Raw genomic sequence first — 22,666 nt, forward strand, 5'->3', positions numbered from 1 at the left:
ACTGGGAGCAGCAAAATGCATTGTGATGCCACGATCCTCCACAGTCTAATGACAGTTACAGGGATGGTTTTTATTATTGAATATGGATTTTAATTACATTTAGGATTTGAGCCGAATTTTTTCATTTTTGTATTTTACATTTTTGTATTTTGCATTTTGGAAAAGAACACAATGTGCCCCACATACACTGAGACAGACACAGGACATCAGGTACGTTGGCATGCTACTTTTGTTATGTGATTTGTCCGTAACAAGCGCGGATCAACAATATAGCAAGTCGATCATCAATCGTTTAGCTCCATTTACCTGGAGCAATCATCGCCTTTGTAAGTGACACGTAGTTTTCTTCTTGTTCACACAGGGAGATGTGTTGCTGACAACAAATTATTTTTTTCGAGAGTTTGCTTGTTTGTCGGCTGATCACTGCTCATGTTATAGAAGGAAATGACGGAACGAGCACTCGAAAGTGCACACGTACGCCCGATCACAGCCCGCATAAAAGGGCCTTAAGACGTACAATTGTTATAAAAAAAATAAAAAAATTCTACATTAATATAGATGCTATCTTCATGGGCTGTGCATTTGGATGCAGTCTATTGTTATCGGTTATTTGAGGCTGGGGATAGGGTGACTGTAATGTTCTTCAATAGGACTAATGACAGGTAGCCCAGAAAATGTCTGCCCCCATAATCACTATTTAGCTCACATATTCAGTCTTGAGAACCCCGAGAAACAGAAATGTATGCACTTCTATATCTGTGCACATTCGATTTAGGGTTGTATTTTCTTTCATTTGCCTATGTAGTATTTATATAACCTGATATATGATAGTTGTTCTGCACAGCTTCATTACTATAGATCAAAGTGTACTTACTAATCTCATATAAAGCGAAGTACCATAATAAAAACTCAGCACAACTTGAAATCCGTGGAAAGCGATGGCTTTACCCCAAGAATCCATTAGCAATCCATTAAAATTCTAAAAATGAAACGCTCAAGGGGTTTTCCAGCCAGTAAAAATTGATGGCCCATCTTCAGGATAGCCCATCAATAGCTGACGAGTCGGGGGTCCGACTCCCAGGACCCCCGCCGATCAGTTGTTTTGAAGAAGGTGCAGCGCTCATACGAGCGCCGCTTCCCCTTTATTTCTAATTGCTGACTATGAATCTTCGACACAAATATAGTGGCGATTTAGATGTATTGCAGCCTTTTCTCCCAATTAAGTGAATGAGAAAAGGCTGCAATACCTGTGAATCACAATAAATGTGTGTCAAAGATTCACAGCGAGCAAGTGGAAATGAAGGGGAAGCAGCGCTCGCACAAGCGCTGCGGCCCCTTCAAAACAGCTTATCGGCGGGGGTCCTGAGAGTTGGACCCCGACCCATCAGCTATTGATGGGCTATCCTGAGATAGGCCATCAATTTTTACTGACTAAAAAATCCCTTTAAAATGCTGACTACATGTGTCCCTCTCCCAAACATTATTGATCTGTGTTAAAAAAAATTTTTTTACTAGATTTTGTCCTAGCCACAAAATAGCTTTGCTTCTCGTAGCCCTTATATAAACCAACAACCTATACCCCCCTCACTTTGCTAACGCACCTATCTACCAATCCCTGGCACACCCCTACTGTAACACCTTTTTTTTTCCTTGCTTGTCCTGCCCTGTCAGGGACATTTTATACCCAGCAAGGCCCAGCTACTGTCATCAGATAATGTGTTGGTCAGTAAACATCAAGGTCACCATATAATTATTATTATTATATAATTTTTCAACATGGAGTTTGGAAATTTATACGATCATTTTAGATGATGTGAGAACGCACCAACAAATATTATCAACCTCTTATGATACTTATATTGGCAGGGCAATTCTGTGATATATCTGGACTCTCAAACATATCTAGCGGTCATAGTCCTGAAGATGACAGGAGACAGAACAAAATTCTGTCAGAAGAAAAAGGCCACATTTTATGGACAGAAGTAAGCACAAGTGGAGTGGTAGGCCACACAGGCCCACATAGTGTGACTTGAACCGCCATTGAGTTACAGTTTGACTCTGGGAACAATCTTATCACCTTTTTTTAAGTTCTTCATGGACTGGTCTTCAAGCAGCTACATAGAAGTCTTAGAGTCCCTGTACAATGCCAGTAGAGTGGTGTAAAGCACAGTCATTAATCTTTTCAGCAGCACTTTCTGAAATAAAGAATAATACATTTCCATCTCTCTATATATAGTGTCAACTGGTGGAGAAGTATATGGTCTGGAGCCAATTTTCATGGTTTGGCCTGGGCCCTTAAGTTCCAGTGAAGGAAAATATTAATGCTACCACAATTTAGTGACTTGTGTGCATCTAAGTTCGTGACATAAGTTTGGAGAAGAACATCTTATGTTCCAACACAACAATGCCCATGTGCAGAACATAAGGTTATAAAAAGTTGGTCTGCCAATTTGATGTAGAAGAATACAAAGGGCCTGTACAGAGGCTTCAGTGGCTGAATGGATGTAAAATCACCATATCCACGAACTAAAATCTAGTGAAAAGCCTTCTCACAAGTGTGGAGGCTAAGACCAACTCCTTATCAATGTCCATGGTTTCAGAACAAGATGTTCAACAAGTGTAAATGTGTGCGATGTTTGGTTCTCATACTTTTAAGCATGTAATTATATGTGAGAATTGAAGTTCTGTGCATTATTTCCTGTAATGTCTTATTCATATTTTATGAAACTCCACACAGTGGAAATGAAGGGGAAGCAGCGCTCGCACAAGCGCTGCGGCCCCTTCAAAACAGCTTATCGGCGGGGGTCCTGAGAGTTGGACCCCGACCCATCAGCTATTGATGGGCTATCCTGAGATAGGCCATCAATTTTTACTGACTAAAAAATCCCTTTAAAATGCTGACTACATGTGTCCCTCTCCCAAACATTATTGATCCGTGTTAAAAAAAATTTTTTTACTAGATTTTGTCCTAGCCACAAAATAGCTTTGCTTCTCGTAGCCCTTATATAAACCAACAACCTATACCCCCCTCACTTTGCTAACGCACCTATCTACCAATCCCTGGCACACCCATACTGTAACACCTTTTTTTTTCCTTGCTTGTCCTGCCCTGTCAGGGACATTTTATACCCAGCAAGGCCCAGCTACTGTCATCAGATAATGTGTTGGTCAGTAAACATCAAGGTCACCATATAATTATTATTATTATTATATAATTTTTCAACATGGAGTTTGGAAATTTATACGATCATTTTAGATGATGTGAGAACGCACCAACAAATATTATCAACCTCTTATGATACTTATATTGGCAGGGCAATTCTGTGATATATCTGGACTCTCAAACATATCTAGCGGTCATAGTCCTGAAGATGACAGGAGACAGAACAAAATTCTGTCAGAAGAAAAAGGCCACATTTTATGGACAGCAGTAAGCACAAGTGGAGTGGTAGGCCACACAGGCCCACATAGTGTGACTTGAACCGCCATTGAGTTACAGTTTGACTCTGGGAACAATCTTATCACCTTTTTTTAAGTTCTTCATGGACTGGTCTTCAAGCAGCTACATAGAAGTCTTAGAGTCCCTGTACAATGCCAGTAGAGTGGTGTAAAGCACAGTCATTAATCTTTTCAGCAGCACTTTCTGAAATAAAGAATAATACATTTCCATCTCTCTATATATAGTGTCAACTGGTGGAGAAGTATATGGTCTGGAGCCAATTTTCATGGTTTGGCCTGGGCCCTTAAGTTCCAGTGAAGGAAAATATTAATGCTACCACAATTTAGTGACTTGTGTGCATCTAAGTTCGTGACATAAGTTTGGAGAAGAACATCTTATGTTCCAACACAACAATGCCCATGTGCAGAACATAAGGTTATAAAAAGTTGGTCTGCCAATTTGATGTAGAAGAATACAAAGGGCCTGTACAGAGGCTTCAGTGGCTGAATGGATGTAAAATCACCATATCCACGAACTAAAATCTAGTGAAAAGCCTTCTCACAAGTGTGGAGGCTAAGACCAACTCCTTATCAATGTCCATGGTTTCAGAACAAGATGTTCAACAAGTGTAAATGTGTGCGATGTTTGGTTCTCATACTTTTAAGCATGTAATTATATGTGAGAATTGAAGTTCTGTGCATTATTTCCTGTAATGTCTTATTCATATTTTATGAAACTCCACACAGGTTCACAAGATGACAACACACAGCAATGCCTATAGGCCCTCAACTGCAATCAAAATCAAAAAGGATCGGTCTGATATTATGCAGTCCCTCGAAACAGGTAAGAGAAAATATGTCAAAGGAGTGATAAGGTAAAAAAAAGCTTGGGAGTGGTAGACATTTAACCACATTGTAGGACAAGGTAAATAAATAGAAGAACCGAGAACAATCTAACTGTGCAGTTCAGCATCCATTTGCCAATGTCTCATGCATGGTCCAGTCATGAGAAGACATAGTCTATAAAGAAGTATTTGCCAAGGGAGTTAATCTAGTCATGCATTGCCATGAATAGCATTGCCATTACTCCATGAAGAGATGAGATTGGTAAGGACTTGGTAAATAACTGTAATAAAAGAGAAGTTATTTTAATGACTCCACCTTCAGTGGACCCCTGTAGATGTTAAGGGCCACCTGGTGCCTGTTGATGCTTCAGATGCTGTAAATAAATTGTGTGGTCCAGACACCTCCTCCGATGTAGGGATGATGCCGCAGACGCTCCAGTCAGGCGGTGTAGAGTCTCCACTTCCTCCCCTGCAGGAAGACTCCTCCTGTATCTCCCTCTCCTCTCTGACTCCTCCACAATGCAGCATCAGCACACACAAGGGATGTGCTGTGCCAGAAGAGAGCCCAATCCCAGTCCCATTCCCAGCGATGCCAAGATGAAGAATCCTGGAAAGTGCCCTCCTTCACAGCCTGCCTCTGAGGATAGCCATCATATCAGCCGCAGGATAGGTATAAACTTGCTTGCACTGTGCATTTATTCATGCTGGGACTTGGAATACCTCAGTGTTGCACTGTGCATTTATTCACTTTTAGGCTATTCTTGTACTTGTGGTACCTCAGCGTTGCAGTGTGCATTTATTTACTAGGCTATGCTGGTAGTGCACAATGGTACTTGTTTGGCACTTATGGAAAGGTGTTTTACTCTGTACTTTGGTATTTGGTGCTTTGAGGGGGCATTATGTATGCTGAACTGTGGTATTTGTTTGGCACCTCTGGGGAGGGATTTTGTGCTGCGCTGTGGTATCTGGTACCACTAAGGGGTATTAGGTGCGCTGCTAAATTATGTGTTTATCATGTGTGCCATCCTAACATGAAAGCAACACCACCAGCTGCCATCTTTTAACGACTGGATTTAAAGCCCAGTTACCTTTGCCACCTTTATACTGCAGGCAGAGGTAAACCGGTTAAGGATTGGCCGCTACTCATGGGCAAGTGCTCTGTGCTTGCCCCCTGGCTAAAATTTTCCAGCCAGCCCCTGCATAGGAGCAGAACCAGTTTTAGAAATAGGGAGATACCAGACACTAGTAGAACATGAAATAAAGACCAACGGAAACTTTTGTATGCAGATGTAAAAATAAGGCTGGGTTCACACGACCATGTTACATCCGTAATGTACGGAACGTATTTCGGCCGGAAGACCCGGACCGAACACACTGCCGGGGGCCGGGCTCCTAGCATCATAGTTATGTACGATGCTAGGAGTCCCTGCCTCTCCGTGGAACTACTGTCCCGTACTGTAATCATGATTACAGTACGGGACAGTTGTCCTGCAGCGAGGCAGGGACTCCTAGCATCGTACATCACTATGATGCTAGGAGCCCGGCTCCCTGCACTGTGTTCGGTCCGGGTCTTCCGGCTGAAATACGTTCCGTACTTTACGGACTTAACATGGTCGTGTGAACCCAGCCTAACTATAACCATACATACGTATTAATGTGAATTTGCATGTATTTGCACTTCAGTTGGGTATATGATTTTAATTCAGGAAAAAAATACATTATAAGCACTTTATCTAGGGATTGCCACAACCAACTAAATAATTTAGGATTTTGTGAACAAAATAACAATGCATAAAACATTTAACAACCATTATGCTTGGTACTCAAAATGACAAATGCAGATTCCCTTAGCTAACAGAAAACTATTTGTTTTAATTAGGGGTATTAATTCATTGAAAAAGTAAAGCATTTAGGAGGAATCTGTTTTGTGATGTCCAGACTGATACAGAATACATAATATTTTAACACTTAAAATCTAGCTGAATTTCTCCAATATAATTGAAGCAGTAGAAGAGGCAATACAATTTCCTATGAATTAATCTAAAATTAGTGGTGGTCGGTACATTGCAAATTACGAGCAGGGACTAGTAGATCTTAATGTTGGGTCATCAAGCTGTTCTCTTCTTCGTTTCTACATAAAGGTGGGAAAACCGTCTCGTCATACAGTAGACTCACGCTTCAGTTAAACATAGCAATATAGTTGTTCATGTAGAAAAAAAAGACACAAGTCTAATAAGTTCAACCTGTAATCCTACAGTGTTGATTCAGCGGAAGGCAAAATAACCTATGAGACAGTTGCCAAATGCCTCAATTTAGGGGTAAAAATTGCCTCACGAATCCAAATTTGACAATCAAAATAGATCCCTGGATAAATTACCCATTTCCAGTAATCTAGAACATATAACTTGTAATATTATATCTTTCAAGAAAGGTATCTAAACCCCTTTCAATGAATTACCATCATGACCTACTGTGGCAGAAAGTTTTCTTATGGAATGAGCCACATACTGTCATACAACAGTCTGTAGTCTGCTGATGAGCTGCAGGGAAGCTGCCCAGATTCTGATATTCAGTGGCTATGACATATGTTGCTGTACATCTGTTAACATCTATGATCCCGGCATGCAGTGTGTTCTCATCTGTTCGCTGAACACTAAGGGTCCCAATACACCGACCAATATGAGCCGTGAAAATGACCGCTGATCAACCAGACAGCTTGTTGATAGGAGCAATGCTGGGTTATGTATGGGGAAGAGCTACTATCGCTCGTCCCCATACATTTCTATCCTGTCGGCAGCACATCTCTGTTTACAAAGGGAGAAGTGCTGTAGACAAGGATAATATTTTGTGCTGCATAAACGATACGATCAACCAATGAACGAGCGTTTGCATGCTCATCGGCTGATCATTGCCCTGATTACACAGGGCAATGATTGGGACTGAGCATTCTTATGAACGTATTGATTTTTTTTTATCATTGGCCCAGTAATAGGACCTTTATTGTCACGTTGACTGTAAAGAGCCTTTTACAGACATCGTTGACCGGCGCTCGTTTTTTCCTGTCACACGGAGCTATGAATGGGGACAAGTGGTCGTTTCTCTGATCGCTCGTCCCCATACATTTATTATCATGTCGGCAGCGCGTCTCCCTGTTTACGATCAGCAGATGATGAAACAGGTCAATCGTCGCCAACCAGTGTTATATGAACGCTCGTCTGCGAGATAATCGCAAAGTGTGATACCCCCTTGAGACTGCCCCATATACACATTAGATTGTGAGTTAATCCCACCAAAATGTGACTCATATATTATGTCTGATTGACATTATCATAAATGTAAAACAAAAATCCTTTAAAGGAGCATTGGAGGTAAAGAGCAGTAAATAATTACTATAGTACCACCACTGGGGACAGAGAAAGCAGCACGGTGGCCCAGTGGTTAGTACTGTTTAGTACAGCCTTGGAGCACTGTGATCAAACCCATCCCATCCAAGGACAACATCTATATGGAATTTGCATGTTCTCCCCATGTTCACACGTGCTTCCTCTGGGTATTCCAGTTTCCTCCCAGTCTCCAAAAAAAACATACTGATATACTAATTGGTGTCCTACAATAATTAGGTTGTGAGCCCCATTGGGGACAGGAATGTGCTGGTGCTATACAAGCATTGGAAAGTAATGGGAGAGAAATAAGAAAGATTCATTGCCTGCAGAACTAAGGGAATTCAAAATGCTACAAGACCTTGGAGGGATATAATGATGCAAGGAACTCAGTAAAGGTAGAATGTGTGAATAAAATAATAGCTTTAAATAGCATCCAATATTTTGTTATAGGGTCCTGTATTTAGCTCTCACGTTTCTATCCTTTACCACGCAGAGAGATTTGTTGTAGAGTCTAATGTAAAATAAGAGGAATCCAGAAGGAAAAATGTTTCTCAATATTATCCTCAATAAACTGTAACTTAAATAAAAAGCACAAAGAAAATTTCATCAAGTACAGAAAACCAAATCCAATATACAGTAAGTACTTGTCACCCTTTCAGAGCGTTGCCCTTAGCAGTAGGCATTGCATTATGTGGAAGAATTGATATTACCTGCTCAATACACTAACATGATAGAATCTTGTACTGAGTCTTGAGACCAGGGTTACAATAGTGATACAATCTCATTCCTACAATCCTCATTAAATTGAACAATGTTCGATCAAAGGGAAATGTAATAATAGACATTTACACAGAATCCCTTTGTGAAAGGATATTAAAACCGTCATAGTGAAATGAACACTGTAAATTAATAAAATTCTGAATCGTTTTTAAAGAGCAAAAACTTAATTGGTTTATTATGAAGTGCTCAGCATATTATTATTATTATTATTATTATTATTATTATTATATAAAATTGCCCTTTTATCTATTTTGTATGGGAAATGAATGGAAAGCAGTGAAGGAGAAAACATTTACTGATGGAGAAAGCAATTCCTGACTGGGTCTTATAATGGCAAAGATTTGTTGTTGTTTTTAAAAAAAAAAAAAAAAGCTTGGAGCTTCCTTAAAGGGATTTAACATATATGGGCAATCCAAGTTTAATTTGCAGATTCTCTGGCAGGAAGTGATGAGGAACAAGACATTAACTGAAATGAGGTGACTATGTAAAATATTGTCATGCTATGTCAGAGTAAAAGCTATTCTTTGGGCAACACGGTGGCTCAGTGGTTAGCACTGTTGCCTTGCAGTGCTGGGGTCTTGGGTACAAATCCAACAAGGAGTTTGTATGTTTGTGTGGGTTTCCTCCAGGTACTCCAGGTTCCTCCCACACCCTGAAAACATACCAATAGGGAATTTAGATTGTGAGCCCCAATGGGGACAGTAAAAGAGGACCACTGTACAGCGCTGCATAATATGTTGGTGCTATATAAGTAACTGAAATAAATAAACAATTCTTTGTAACAGCTACTCCCAAGTAGAGGACCCCCACTATGATGTTCACAGGGGTTTTTCCTTCAAAGTTCTACTTTATAGCAAATTTGAAGATTGTATTAGGGAAATGCATAATCCAAAGTAGCCATGCTTGCTTCACCATAGATTTAGTTCACTGCCATGTATCTTAGTACGCATGCCAAGGAAAGGTTCTTATTGGCACTCCCCACAGCATCTTGAGCCCAATCCTCCAGCTACGCCCCTGCAGGATTTCTATGCAATTGTAAGAGTGTACCAGAGGAAATGACATTTTTCTTGGTCTTTTCTTTATGTGATATTTTGCTTTACTCTTGACTGTGTTACATTGTATTTGTGTGTGTGCACTTCCTTTTATTGTAAGGCTGTGTTCACATCACCATTCCTTTCCGCTGAGGAGTTCTGTCTGAGGTTTCCGTCGGGTTAACCCCTCAACGTAAAGGCAAACGGAAACCTTCTGTTTCCCTCACCATTAAACTCCATGGTGACAGAAACCTAGCTAATGGTTTCTGTTTGTCACCGTTGTGACAGGGTTCCATTGTTCTTGACGGAACCAATAGTACAGTTGATGGAACCCCTCAACGGAAGGGCAACGCTGATGTGAACAGGCCCTAATGTAAGGTGTCTTTTGGTGGCGCTTGTCCTGAAAAAATAGAATCAAGCTTGGAGTCCAATTCAGAGCACAACCTCCCGATCATATTTATTGGAATGACAGCTGGAGCAACGGCCGCCATTCCCAGGAGGTTTGTGAGTTGCAGGTTCCAGCATTGGGAATCCTGCGATGTCGTTGGGAACGTGGGCTATGAGGCATACACATTACATTCGTAGGCCGGACAAAAGCTTGGGCATCTGTTTAAGTGAGTGCTCCTGTACTGCAATGAAGTCGGATCCCCCTAAGTGACGCAATGAAGTCGGGTCCCCCTAAGTGACGCAGTGACGTAACAGCCAAAAGAGAGAAGATCTGGGCTGTGAAGGCCAAAACAGCCAAGCAGTAGAGCGTTGGAATTGTGCAGGTCCGAGTATTACAAAAGAAATGGGCCTGTGGTAAAGTGATGCCCGCCTTGGACTGACAGAAACTAATGAGTACACAGCTAAGAAGAAACTGGGTTCCTATCCAGGACATTATAGGGGTGGCAGAAAACAGACAGAAAGACTGAGAAGCAGCGGTAGTGGCCCTGTTGACCCAGTGTGGGTAAAATTGTATGCACCCGCAAGAGTAATCCTATTCCTGTGGGACATGAGCCACGACTTGCTAATTCCATCCAACCAGTGGCAATGGAGACTTTGTTTAATCCTGTGGAGGCGGTGTTACCTGTAGTAAAGGACTGAGTTAGACCAAGATAGGAACTGTTGAGAACATAAACTGTTCTATTGCTGCTGTTTGCCTAAAAACTGTGCCTCAAGTAGGAGTGACCGCCAAGCTGCAGAATATATCAAACCATTCCCTCACATATTTATCCAAAAATTATTTAAGAACTCTGCCTTATCCAAAGGGATTTTTGTAAAATAAAATTGATTCAACCACTGTACCTAGTTGAAAATGTTTGTCATTATTGCGAAAATCAAACTGTCAACATTTCCTATTACTAGAACTGAGGATTTTAACATATTGATCAGGGTCTATTAAATGGTATGTCCACCTATATTATTTTATGGTTTAATCTATTTAAAAATCTATATAGTAAGTTGAGTAACTTTGTAAATATATTGCATTACCTATCTTGCACTTATCCTGAGTTACAGCCTATATCATCGTCCCGAGCTGCATTCACAATTCTGTTGACATTGGTTGTCATTAAAGAGCTAATAACCTTGTCGTCAAAGACATCCATAACACTTAGCTGAGCTTCTATAATGCACTGTTCTATAATTTACAGTCCCTGGTGTAAACATAACACTTAAAATGAAAATCGTCAGACCAAACTTTGAAGAATGTTGAGAGATTTCAGCTCTAAATCCTATAGAATTGTGAGTACAGCTCTAGACTACACAGTACTAGATAAAGAAATACATTTCTAAATTTGTATGTTAATTAATTCTATAAACTGTAAGATTATATTCAAAGGATTTCATGCATTCCAGCAGAATATTTTGTCACATTGTGGAATTCCACGGTCAGCACATAGGAATACATATAATGATTCCTTGTAGTAATGTATATTCGTTATTTTGCATGTCCCCTTTAGATAAGTCCAAAAACGAAAGATGCAGCATTCAGAAGATGTTTATCCTATTCATTGCTCTTGGATTTCTCATGGGGACAGCTGTTGGAGTTTACATCTTAGGTATTGTGCAGTGATTTCTATTCCTTATAAATTGGTCAATTTTTTTAATCAAAGGCACATTAACTCTTAAGTCTGCAGGTTATAATATGGGTAGGACATTTTTGGTTTTCTATCAGTAGTCGCATTGGAGAACACTACAGTTAGGGTCCCTTTACACTGGCCCATTTTGGCCGTAACGAGTGCCGATCAATGAGACATCTCATTGAGAGCACCTATCATAAACAGTACCAGCACAGTGCTGATCATAAACCGTACCAGCAGAATGCTTATTATAAACCGTACCAGCAGAATGCTTATTAAAAACCGTACCAGCAGGGTGCTTACAATAAACAGTACCAGCAGAATGCTTATTATAAACAGTACCAGCAAAGTGCTTATCATAAACAGTACCAGTAGAATGCTTATTATAAACCGTACCAGCAGGGTGCTTACAATAAACAGTACCAGCAGAGTGCTTATTATAAACCGTACCAGCAGAATGCTTATTATAAACCGTACCAGCAGAATGCTTATCATAAACAGTACCAGCAGAATGCTTATTATAAACTACTTGCAGAATGCTTTTTATAAACCGTACCAGCAGAGTGCTTATCATAAAAAGTACCAGCAGAGTGATTATCATAAAAAGTACCAGCAGAGTGCTTATCATAAGCAGGACCAGCAGAGTGCTTATCATTAACAGTACCAGCAGAGTGCTTATCATTAACAGTACCAGCAGAGTGCTTATAATAAACAGGACCAGCAGAGTGCTTATCATTAACAGTACCAGCAGAGTGCTTATCATAAGCAGTACCAGCAGAGTGCTTATCATTAACAGTACCAGCAGAGTGCTTATCATTAACAGTACCAGCAGAGTGCTTATCATTAACAGTACCAGCAGAGTACTTATCATAAACAGTACCAGCAGAGTGCTTATCATAAACAGTACCAGCAGAGTGCTTATCATAAACAGTACCAGCAGAGTGCTTATCATTAACAGTACCAGCAGAATACTTATGATAAACAGTACCAGCAGAGTGCTTATCATAAACAGTACAAGCAGAGTGCTTATCATTAACAGTACCAGCAGATTGCTTATCATTAACAGTACTAGCAGAGTGCTTATCATAAGCAGTACCAGCAGAGTGCAGGGGCGTAGCTAGGGGGGGGGGCAGGCGGGGCATGTGCCCCGTGTGCAACCCGGTGGAAGGGAAGGGGGGGCGCCGAAGAGCAGCTGATCGCTGCTCATAGGCGCCCCGTATGTCGGACACCTGCAGCAGCTTTAGGAAGAGCCAGGAAATTACGGAGTTCTGACTGGGGTCTGTGACGGCCAGGGAGTGGACCAGTCCAGTCACCTGACTTGTCACCTGACCTCACATCAGTGACATGAGGTCAGATGAGACTCAGGTCAGGGGACAGGTCCACTCCCGTGCTGCAGCCTTCCAGCTCTGCCTCTCCCCTGTCCACATGCCGAGAAGCATAGAGGAAGCTCCGCCCACAGCCCGTTCTGAACTGTGATGCTGTCAGCAAGGAGACATGGTGAGTGTCTGTGTGTGTATGTGTGTGTAGTGTGAATACAGTGTGTCTCTGTGTTTGTATGTGTATATGTTACAGTGTGTGTGTGTGTGTGTGTGTGTGTGTGTGTGTGTCTCTGCATGTGTTTGTCTCTTACATCTACTACATTACCTGTACTCAGAGAGTTATCACTGTGTGTTATCTGTGATGTTACATAGGCCTGTAGGCAACAGCTACTACATTATCTGTACTCAGAGAGTTATCACTGTGTTATCTGTGTTGTTACATAGGACTGCAGGTAACACTACTACATTATCTGTACTCAGAGTTATCACTGTGTTATCTGTGGTGTTACATAGGACTGCAGGTAACATCTGCAACATTATCTGTACTCAGAGAGTTATCACTGTTATCCGTGGTGTTACATAGGACTTCAGGTGACATAACTACATTATCTGTACTCAGAGAATTATCACTGTGTTATCTGTGGTGTTACATAGGACTGCAGGTAACAGCTACTACATTATCTGTACTCAGAGAGTTATCACTGTGTTATCCATGGTGTTACATAGAAGTGCAGGTAACATCTACATTATCTGTGGTCTTACATAGGACTGCAGGTAACATCTTCTACATTATCTGTACTCAGAGCGTTATCACTGTGTGTTATCTGTGTTGTTACGTAGGACTGCAGGTAACATCTACTACATTATCTGTGCTGTGTACATATGTGCCTGTGTGGGTATATATGGTTCTGTTTATGAATGTGTCTTTATGCTTGTATATTTGTGCCTTTTATGTATTTGTATATGTTCCGGTCTGTGTATTTATCTGCCGGTGTGTGTGTGTGTGTGTGTGTGTGTGTGTGTGTGTGTGTGTGCGTATATGTGTCTGTACGTCTATATATTTACCTGTATGTATATATTCCAGATGTGTTTATGTATATTGGCCTGTATGTCTAAATATCTGTCTTTATGTATGTACAGTATATATGTTCCAGCGTGTCCATATATGTGGTTAATTTTTGGTTTGTGTAGGGGGCGGCAATAGAGTCCCGCACAGGGCGCCATCCAAGCTAGGGCCGGCCCTGGCTGTCACCAACCCTAGTCAGAAGGAACTCCGCCGCTGCCTGCGCCGAATGACCTAATCGGCTTCTCCGGTAAGTCACACCAGGCAGAGCGGCGAGTGGTAGGCTACAGCTAACCGGTCTGTTCAGAGTGTGGCGCTATTTACAAGGGGGGGGAATTGTGGCGCTATTTACAAAGGGGCAGCGGGCTGTGTGTGGCACTATCTACAAGGAGGGCTGTATGGCGCTATCTACAGGGGGGCTGTGTGTGGCCTCTTTCATTTATTTTCATTTAATTTATTTTTATGTTAATTACATTATAGAACTACATCGCTTGTAAAATGTAGAAATGCTTTTATACTCGAGTTACATGAAAAAAATTGTGAAAAAAATTACACCTCATTGATTGGTAGGGAAAGAAAACAGGGGGAAGGAGATGTCAGGAAATAAATGGGGGGTGGGTGCCAATCTGAATCTTTGCCCCGGGTGCAGGAGAACCTAGCTATGCCTCTGCAGAGTGCTTATCATAAGAAGTACCAACAGAGTGCTTATCATAAACAGTACCAGCAGAGTGCTTATCATAAGCAGTACCAGCAGAGTGCTTATCATAAACAGTACCAGCAGAGTGCTTATCATTGAGGGTATGTGCACACGGTGAGAGGCTTTTACGACTGAAATGACAGACTGTTTTCAGGAGAAAACAGCTGCCTCGTTTCAGCCGTAATTCCTCCTCCTCGCATTTTGCGAGGCTTCTCTGACAGCCGTAAATTTTGAGCTGTGCTTCATTGAGTTCAATGAAGTACGGCTCAAATTACGTCTGAAAGAAGTGTCCTGCACTTCTTTTGACGAGGCTGTATTTTACGCGTCGTCGTTTGACAGCTGTCAAACGACGACGTGTAAATAACAGGTCGTCTGCACAGTACGTCGGCAAACCCATTCAAATGAATGGGCAGATGTTTGCCGACGTATTGTAGCCCTATTTTCAGACGTAAAACGAGGCATAATACGCCTCGTTTACGTCTGAAAATAGGTCGTGTGAACCCAGCCTAACAGTACTAGAAGAGTGCTTATCATTAACAGTACCAGCAGAGTGCTTATGATAAACCATGCCAGTATAGTGTGAGTACTGTTTCATTTACAGTAAATATGTTATTTAAGTACGTTTATAGGGATCAGAACTCCAGTTTTTCTGATAGAGCTCCAAATCCATTACTTCACTTAATGTGATCATACAATTAAATGATTAAAGGGGTTATCCAGGATTTTAAAATTGATGGCCATCACTATTAGGGTATGTTCACACGGCAGCATCCGTAACGGCCGAAATTATGGGGCTGTTTTCAGGAGAAAACAGCACCATAATTTCAGCCGTAATGGCATGTTGAGGCGCTTTTTGCTGCGTCCATTACGGACGTTAAATCGAGCTGGTTTTCCATGGAGTCCATGAAAACTACTCCATTTACGTCTGAAGAAGTGACAGGCACTTCTTTTACGCGGGCGTCTTTTTTACGCCCGGCCTTTTGACAGCGGGGCGTAAAAAAAATATGACCGTGTGCACAGAATATCGTAAGACCCATTCTAATGAATGGGCAGATGTTTGCCAACGCTATGGAGGCGCATTTTCGGACGTAAATCGAGGCGTAAAACGCCCGAATTACGTCCGTAAATAAGCCGTGTGAACATACCCTTAGATGGATGGGGATCTGACTATCGGCACCCTCACGAATCAGCTGTTCATAAGTGCGCCGCCACACTTTCAAACAGCTGAATGGTGGAGGTGCCAAGAGTCGGACTCCCACCAATCTATTATTAATAGCCTATCCATCAATTTTAAAATCCCGGGTAACCCATTTAATTTCAACCCTTCTCCAGTCACCACAAGGGTGAACTAACTACACACAGATTATTACAGCTGAAGTCAAAAGTAGAAGTATAAATAGATATGCAGCAAGCCCTAGTAGAAGATGCCAACAACCTTTGTGGTAGACTGGCCTGCGGTGCCAGCAGTCTAGGAGATCTCCCCTATTTCAAGAAACTCCTAGACAATCCACTAGAGTAGAAAATTATGCAATAAAATATCTCTTGGACCTGTTGGAATTCTGACCCGAAAATATGGAAAATAGGCAATTAAGGGCTATATACAAAGAAGATGCCCTCTTCATATCTGTTTTAATTTGTCCAGATCTTGATGACAGTGTGATGTCATCACCAGTCAGCATGTTCTGGCTTACTCGATTATTTCTGCACAGCAAACTGCCTGCGTGAGTATTCGGATGGGAGATATTCCATACCGAACTATATACATGATGGTTTAAACCAAGGGCCCAGGAACTACAATGAAAAACCAAGGACCATTTCACAGCAAATATGCCCCGTTTGCAAAGTAGAAACATATACCGTATTTTCCGGACTATAAGGCGCACCGGATTATAAGGCGCACTTTCTATGAGCGCCATATAAGCAATCATGTTTCATATATAAGGCGCACTGGATTATAAGGCGCAGCACATTACCGTTAAATAAACCATTGCTCAGACTGCAAGTCAAAATTTATTACACTTTTTAACAATAACTTGCAACTGGTTCAGCTGTAATTGCAAATCAAAACGTTTAGGGTATGTGCACACACACTAATTACGTCCGTAATTGACGGACGTATTTCGGCCGCAAGTCCCGGACCGAACACAGTGCAAGGAGCCGGGCTCCTAGCATCATACTTATGTACGACGCTAGGAGTCCCTGCCTTGCTGCAGGACAACTGTCCCGTAGTATAATCATGTTTACAGTACGGGACAGTTGTCCTGCAGCGAGGCAGGGACTTCTAGCATCGTACATAAGTATGATGCTAGGAGCCCGGCTCCTTGCACTGTTCGGTCCGGGACTTGCGGCCGAAATACGTCCGTCAATTACGGACGTAATTAGTGTGTGTGCACATACCCTTACCGTACTTTTTCAGTTCATTCCTAGGCGCACGGGGGGGAGGAGCATGGTGTGTGCTGTGGTATGCCGCCGCCGACCCCTGCCGCCCACGATAGAGGTAAAGGATCCTGTATGAACCCCTCTCTTTACTGTCGGGTTCATATATAAGGCGCACCGGATTATAAGGCGCACTTTCTATTTCTGAGAAATTCTCAGCATTTTATGTGCGCCTTATAGTCCGGAAAATACGGTAATGAAATCTGTGCAATTACACTGATGATCATCTGTTTTACAAATTCATCAATACATCTCTTACACACTTAAACAGTTAAAACTTAAGGTCTTAAAATGAAAATTCAGACTGTCAGCACCAATTAGGTCCCAAGATAGCCGATTTATGCAGAATTATCTTTTTTTTGCCAATATCTATATATTTAATTTAAGGACTTAAACCGTTTTCTAACAGTCCCCAGTTGACTATTTCATGTACCACAGTTAAGCAAAATGACTAAAATGTGCAACTTTGCTAAACCTGCAAGTTAAAAGTGGATTAGGGAGAAGTGAAATAATAAGCATCAATAGACACGAAACAAATAGGAACTTGAAAAGTAGTAAAGTTATTCTTTGGTATTTGTCCCCAGTTCTTCTGATTCCAAATAGTAAATATAATATGATCTGCCCAGGGCCATTTAACCTATAGGCTCAGTAGGCGGCTTTTGGGTAAGGGCAACTGCTGAAGGGAAAAATTACATATAAATGCACTGAATAGTTTATAGTACTATGTAAATTATGGTTATTTAGAAGTTACTCAGAAGATCACCGTGCTGTCAGAGTGAGAGAAGGTTCCCAGGGAGGGACAAGAGGAAGACTACAGAGGGTGCTAGATGTTCATTGGCTTTAAAATGTTTGCAGAACATATATGACTAACGATGTGACCTAGTTGATGGGTGGCATCTAAGGCGCTGGACAATCTGGACCTATAGGCTCCCGAGATGTCAATTTGGTACTGGTTCTGCCTTATCCTGCAACTTCAGATCCATTTTATTACATTGCCTGCCTGCCTGACTATCCTGCATGAAAAATACATATTCCCTAATATTATAGGCACCGCTGTGTTTGATGGTTTCTGCAACTCATAATTTTTCCCTATATCTCTCTTTGATAATTGCGTCTTTTTCTCCTTCCACTTTCTCTTCTTTCTTCCTCTTCTTCATTTTTTTCTTGTTTTATTCCCTATTCATAACTGCCTATTGCCCATTCTTAAGGATTAGAGTTCTTACGTATAAGGGTAAATGCCCTATAGATGTATACACAGCAGCCTGTCAATCACCAGCCTAAAGGGCGAGGGGAGTTTGGGAGAGACGAAGGAGTGATTCCCTACTGAATGCCCCACACTTATAAATTTGATCACTTCTATCAGCCAAATGGCACTACATTTTTATTTTATTTTTTTGCCATTTGGGCTAATAGAACAGATCTGTAGCCGTAATATGCTTCCCTTACATAGGTAGGCGTATTAAACTGACAGATCCACTTTAAGAATCCACTCTCAATTCATATTGTGGGCAGACTAGATGAGAGTAAATCTACATAACAACCTCTTATTACTTCAAATATACTTCTCCACTATCAATTGCAAATGTCAGTGGTTTCATATAAATATTTTAATACTCGTTACAGTGTGGTTTAAGTTAGCAGAATACAATAGTGCCTCTTACCATACATTTAGTAGTTAGAAAAAAATGCAAAGATCCAGCAATCCTATATACTGTGCTGTCTGCACTTGCTGGGAGGAGAATGGCTTTATATCTAATAAGCACTTTAGTGAATGATTTATGGTCAATATTATGTATTACTTATAAGCATTTGAATAGCCACAAGATTAGGTTCTCACATTCAGATGAAAGGAGGTGATGTATAAATTATTCAATTGTATGAGAAGACAGGATGATTGGCACTGCTCTATCTCTTGGAGCACTATATATCCCAGCACCCTGCATGACCCTCAGCAGCAGGAGCGTAGCTAGGGGTGATAGTGGGGCATGTGCCATGAGCGCAACTAGGAGGGAAGGTAAGGAGGGTGATGGGCTGGGCGTCTGGGGCTCCTCATGGAGCGGAATCCCTGGCTAGAGCGTGGCCGACGCTCTGCTTGGGGATGCCGCTCATGGAGAAGCCTCTGAAGTCACTATCCATATATGGACGGTGACATCAGGGGCTCCTTATAGAGAGGAATACCTGACTAGAGCGTTGCGAGCGCTCTGGCCGGGTATTCCGCTCCTAGAGGGAGCCACTGACATTGCTGTATATATATGGACAGAGACGTCAGGGGATCCTCCGGGAGCGGAATCCCTGGTCAGAGCGTTGCCAATGCTCTGGTCGGGCATTCTGCTCCAGGAGAAGCCCCTGATGTAACTATCCATATATGGACAGTGACATCAGGGGCTCCTCCAGGGAGCCCCAATAGCGCAATGTACAAGAAGGGGGGTAGCGCTATCTACATGGGTGTGTATGTGGCACTATCTGCAGGGTGTGTGTGTGGCACGTTCTACAAAGGGGGGCTTTGTGGCTTTATCCACAAGGCAGGGGACGTGGCACTATCTACAGGGTGGTGTGTTTGGCACGATCTACAAGGCTGGGGATGGGGGTGTGGCACAATCTCCTGGGGGGGAGTGTGGCAGTATCTATAATGAAGTGTATGAGGCACTATTTCCTTGGCGTGGAGGAGTACGGCAGTATCTACAAGCGGGGTTGTTTGGCACTATCCACAAGGGGGTAGTGTGGCACTATCTACAGGGGTTGTGTTTGGCACAATCTACAAGGCCGGGGATGGGCTGTGACACTACAAGAGTGGCTGTCTGGCAGTATCTACAAGGGAGACTCTGTGGCACTACAGAGAGGGTGTGTGGCATTATCTACAGGGGGGCTGTGTAGCCCTATCTACAAGGGGGAGTCGCACTATCTATAAATGTGTCACGTTGGGTTCGTGGACCCACTGGGCCGTACCGCCTTGGCGGTATGGCAGCTGGCCAACAGGACACAGGTAAAAGTCTATAGTACGTATAGGGTACCTGTGGCAGCTCGAACAGTAGCAAGGCAGGCTCGGCTGGGACTAGGCAGCAGGCAGACGTCAGGCGAGGTGAAGCAGGACAGGCATGGTATACAGCACTGCACGGCAGCAGCTCAACACGGCACTAGATCAGGATACAGGTTACAGGAACAGGGAACACTGGGAGCAGGAAACACTAGGGGACCATTTGCAAGACAAACTTGGGATACGACAACAACGCTCAGGTGTGGGAGGGAGGGGCTGAGACCTTCTTATAGCCCAGGGTGCTCTGGGAGCAATCAGCTAAATCTCCCACATGCGTGAGCTCTGGCTTCTTGAGTCTGGACTGAGCTCGCGAGCGCACCCTGGTGGTCACTGTGGAACAGGACGGCCGTATGTGTAGACATCTCTGGAGAGAAGGGCGTAGACTGGATGGAAGGAGTTTGTGGTCATCGACCACGGACGTTTCAAGCTGTTCATTATTATAATATAATATTATTGTATATATTATACAATATTATAAAATATGCTTAACCCCTTCCCGACATTTGAAGTGTCCATACGTCATAGCCGGGTAGGGGAAGTATGGAACTGGCTCACAGAGTGAACCCACACCATACGATGCGGGTGTCAGCTGTATGTTACAGCCGACACTTCACAGTAACGAGCGGGATCACGCTCGAGCGCGATCCCACTTGTTTAACCCGTTAAATGCCACGGTCAACAGCGACCACGGCATTTAAATCGTTAGCAGCTCATCGCACCCCCCGTAATGCAATCGTGGGGTGGCGATTGCTGCTAAGGCTGCCTGGGGGCTTAATGAAGGCCCCCAGGTCTGCCATCTTTGTGCTCCTACTAAGCTCTGCCTCTGGCAGGGCATATTGGAAGCCTGTCAGAAAGACTATATACTGCAATACATTGGTATTGCAGTATATCGTGCAAGCGATCCAACAATCGCTGGTTGAAGTCCCCTTGGGGGACTAATAAAAAAAAAAGTTAAAATTTGTTAAATAAAGGTTCTTTTTATGTCAAAAAAATAAATTTAAAAGTTCAAAAAAAAACCTTTTTCCCATTTTCCCCCTAGAGCATAGTAAAAAAAATAAACATAATTGGTATCGCCGCATCCGTAAAAATATGAACTATTACACTATATCATTATTTAACCCACACGGTGAACGGCATAAAAAAAATTGTAAACGGCAGAATCGCTATTTTTTGGGTCACCTCATCTCCCACGAAAAATGGAATAAATGATCAAAATGCGGCACGTACCCCAAAATTCTATCATTAAAAACCACAGCTGATCCCGCAAAAAATAAGCCCTCATACCACTCGACGGAAAAATAAAAAACGTACGACTCAGAATTTGGCGACACAAAATAAATTTAACTTTTTACACAAAGTTTTTTACTTGTTAAAGTCATAACATATAGAAAAAAACTATATATATTTGGTATCGCCGTAATCGTATTGACCCGCAGAATAAAGTTAACATGTTATTTTAATTGCACAGTGAATTCCGTAAAAACAAAGCGAAAAACAATGAAGGAATCCCTGTTTTTTTCATTTTCTACCCCACAAATAATTTTTTCCCATTTCCTAGTAGATTATATGGCACAATAAATGGTGCTGCGAAAAACTACATCCCGTCCCGCATAAATCAAGCCCTCATAGGACTATATTAACGGGAAAAAAAAAGTTATGGGTTTTGGAATGTGGGGAGGAAAAAACGAAAATTAAAATCTGAAAGTAGTTTATGACGGGCAGGGGTTAATTGGCCATGAATGTGGATTTCTAATTCTAGAATGGTTAAAGAATAATTCCAGTGCAATAAAAAATTGTCGTTGTCTTGATATGCTGGTAGAAATACACTGACGTTGTAATGAAGGGTCTGTGTAACTTATTAATGTGCTTAAACTACTTCACCTCTAATCCGACATTTCATGGCTCTTCCATTTCTGGTGTCATGGATGGACCAATGACTCTCGTAGATATTATCTAATAATCTCCTAATGCCAGAATAAATACAATTACAGGACATCGCTCCAATTAAATTCTCTAAAACCTCAACTATTTATCCCGGACGAGCCCCCACACTATTAATATATAAACATTAAGTTTTTTTATATACTTTCAACCATATTGAAAACAATGTTTTAGAAAACTGTTGCAATTGTCTATAACAGCCAATCAGGTTATAGCTTTAATATTTCTAAGACAAGCTGGAAAATAAAATCAGACTTGAGTTTCATTTTAATGGGCAACTGCTCTTCTTTACACTTATTAGTGTAACCTTCTCCAAATGCACCTCATGTTTCAATTATTTAAGAAAAGTGTCAGTAATGTCCATATCAACCATCTAAAATTAAGCCTTCATTTTCTAAATCGCACTAGAGAAACAAGGGCTCTAATTGGTTTCTATGAACAAGGACATTTTTTCTCTGAGAATTTTGAAGCATAAAATGCATGTCTCCATCTGAACCAATCTTTATGTGGCAGAAAGGAAAGACCTGTGACCCCCCCCCCCTCCCTGTGGTAGAACAAAGGTACTTGTAATCTTTATAGAAAAACTATTTTGTATCCTCTATTCCTATAACACCACATTGTGCCATTCCTCTTTTG

The 22,666-nt window shown here is 41.8% G+C and overlaps 1 protein-coding gene across 1 annotated transcript in view; it reads left to right on the forward strand.

Annotated features, from left to right (window-relative positions):
* TMPRSS5 (transmembrane serine protease 5) overlaps window positions 1-22,666 on the forward strand; it is a 173,702-nt gene that overhangs the window by 116,804 nt on the left and 34,232 nt on the right. The window contains exons 5-6 of the mRNA XM_075840802.1: window positions 4,186-4,282; window positions 11,421-11,519. Coding sequence (XP_075696917.1) covers window positions 4,186-4,282; window positions 11,421-11,519 — 196 coding nt within the window. The remainder of the gene's footprint in view (window positions 1-4,185; window positions 4,283-11,420; window positions 11,520-22,666) is intronic.

The sequence above is a fragment of the Rhinoderma darwinii genome, chromosome 10 (genome assembly GCF_050947455.1).
Source record: "Rhinoderma darwinii isolate aRhiDar2 chromosome 10, aRhiDar2.hap1, whole genome shotgun sequence".
Taxonomy (NCBI): Eukaryota; Metazoa; Chordata; class Amphibia; order Anura; family Rhinodermatidae; genus Rhinoderma; species Rhinoderma darwinii.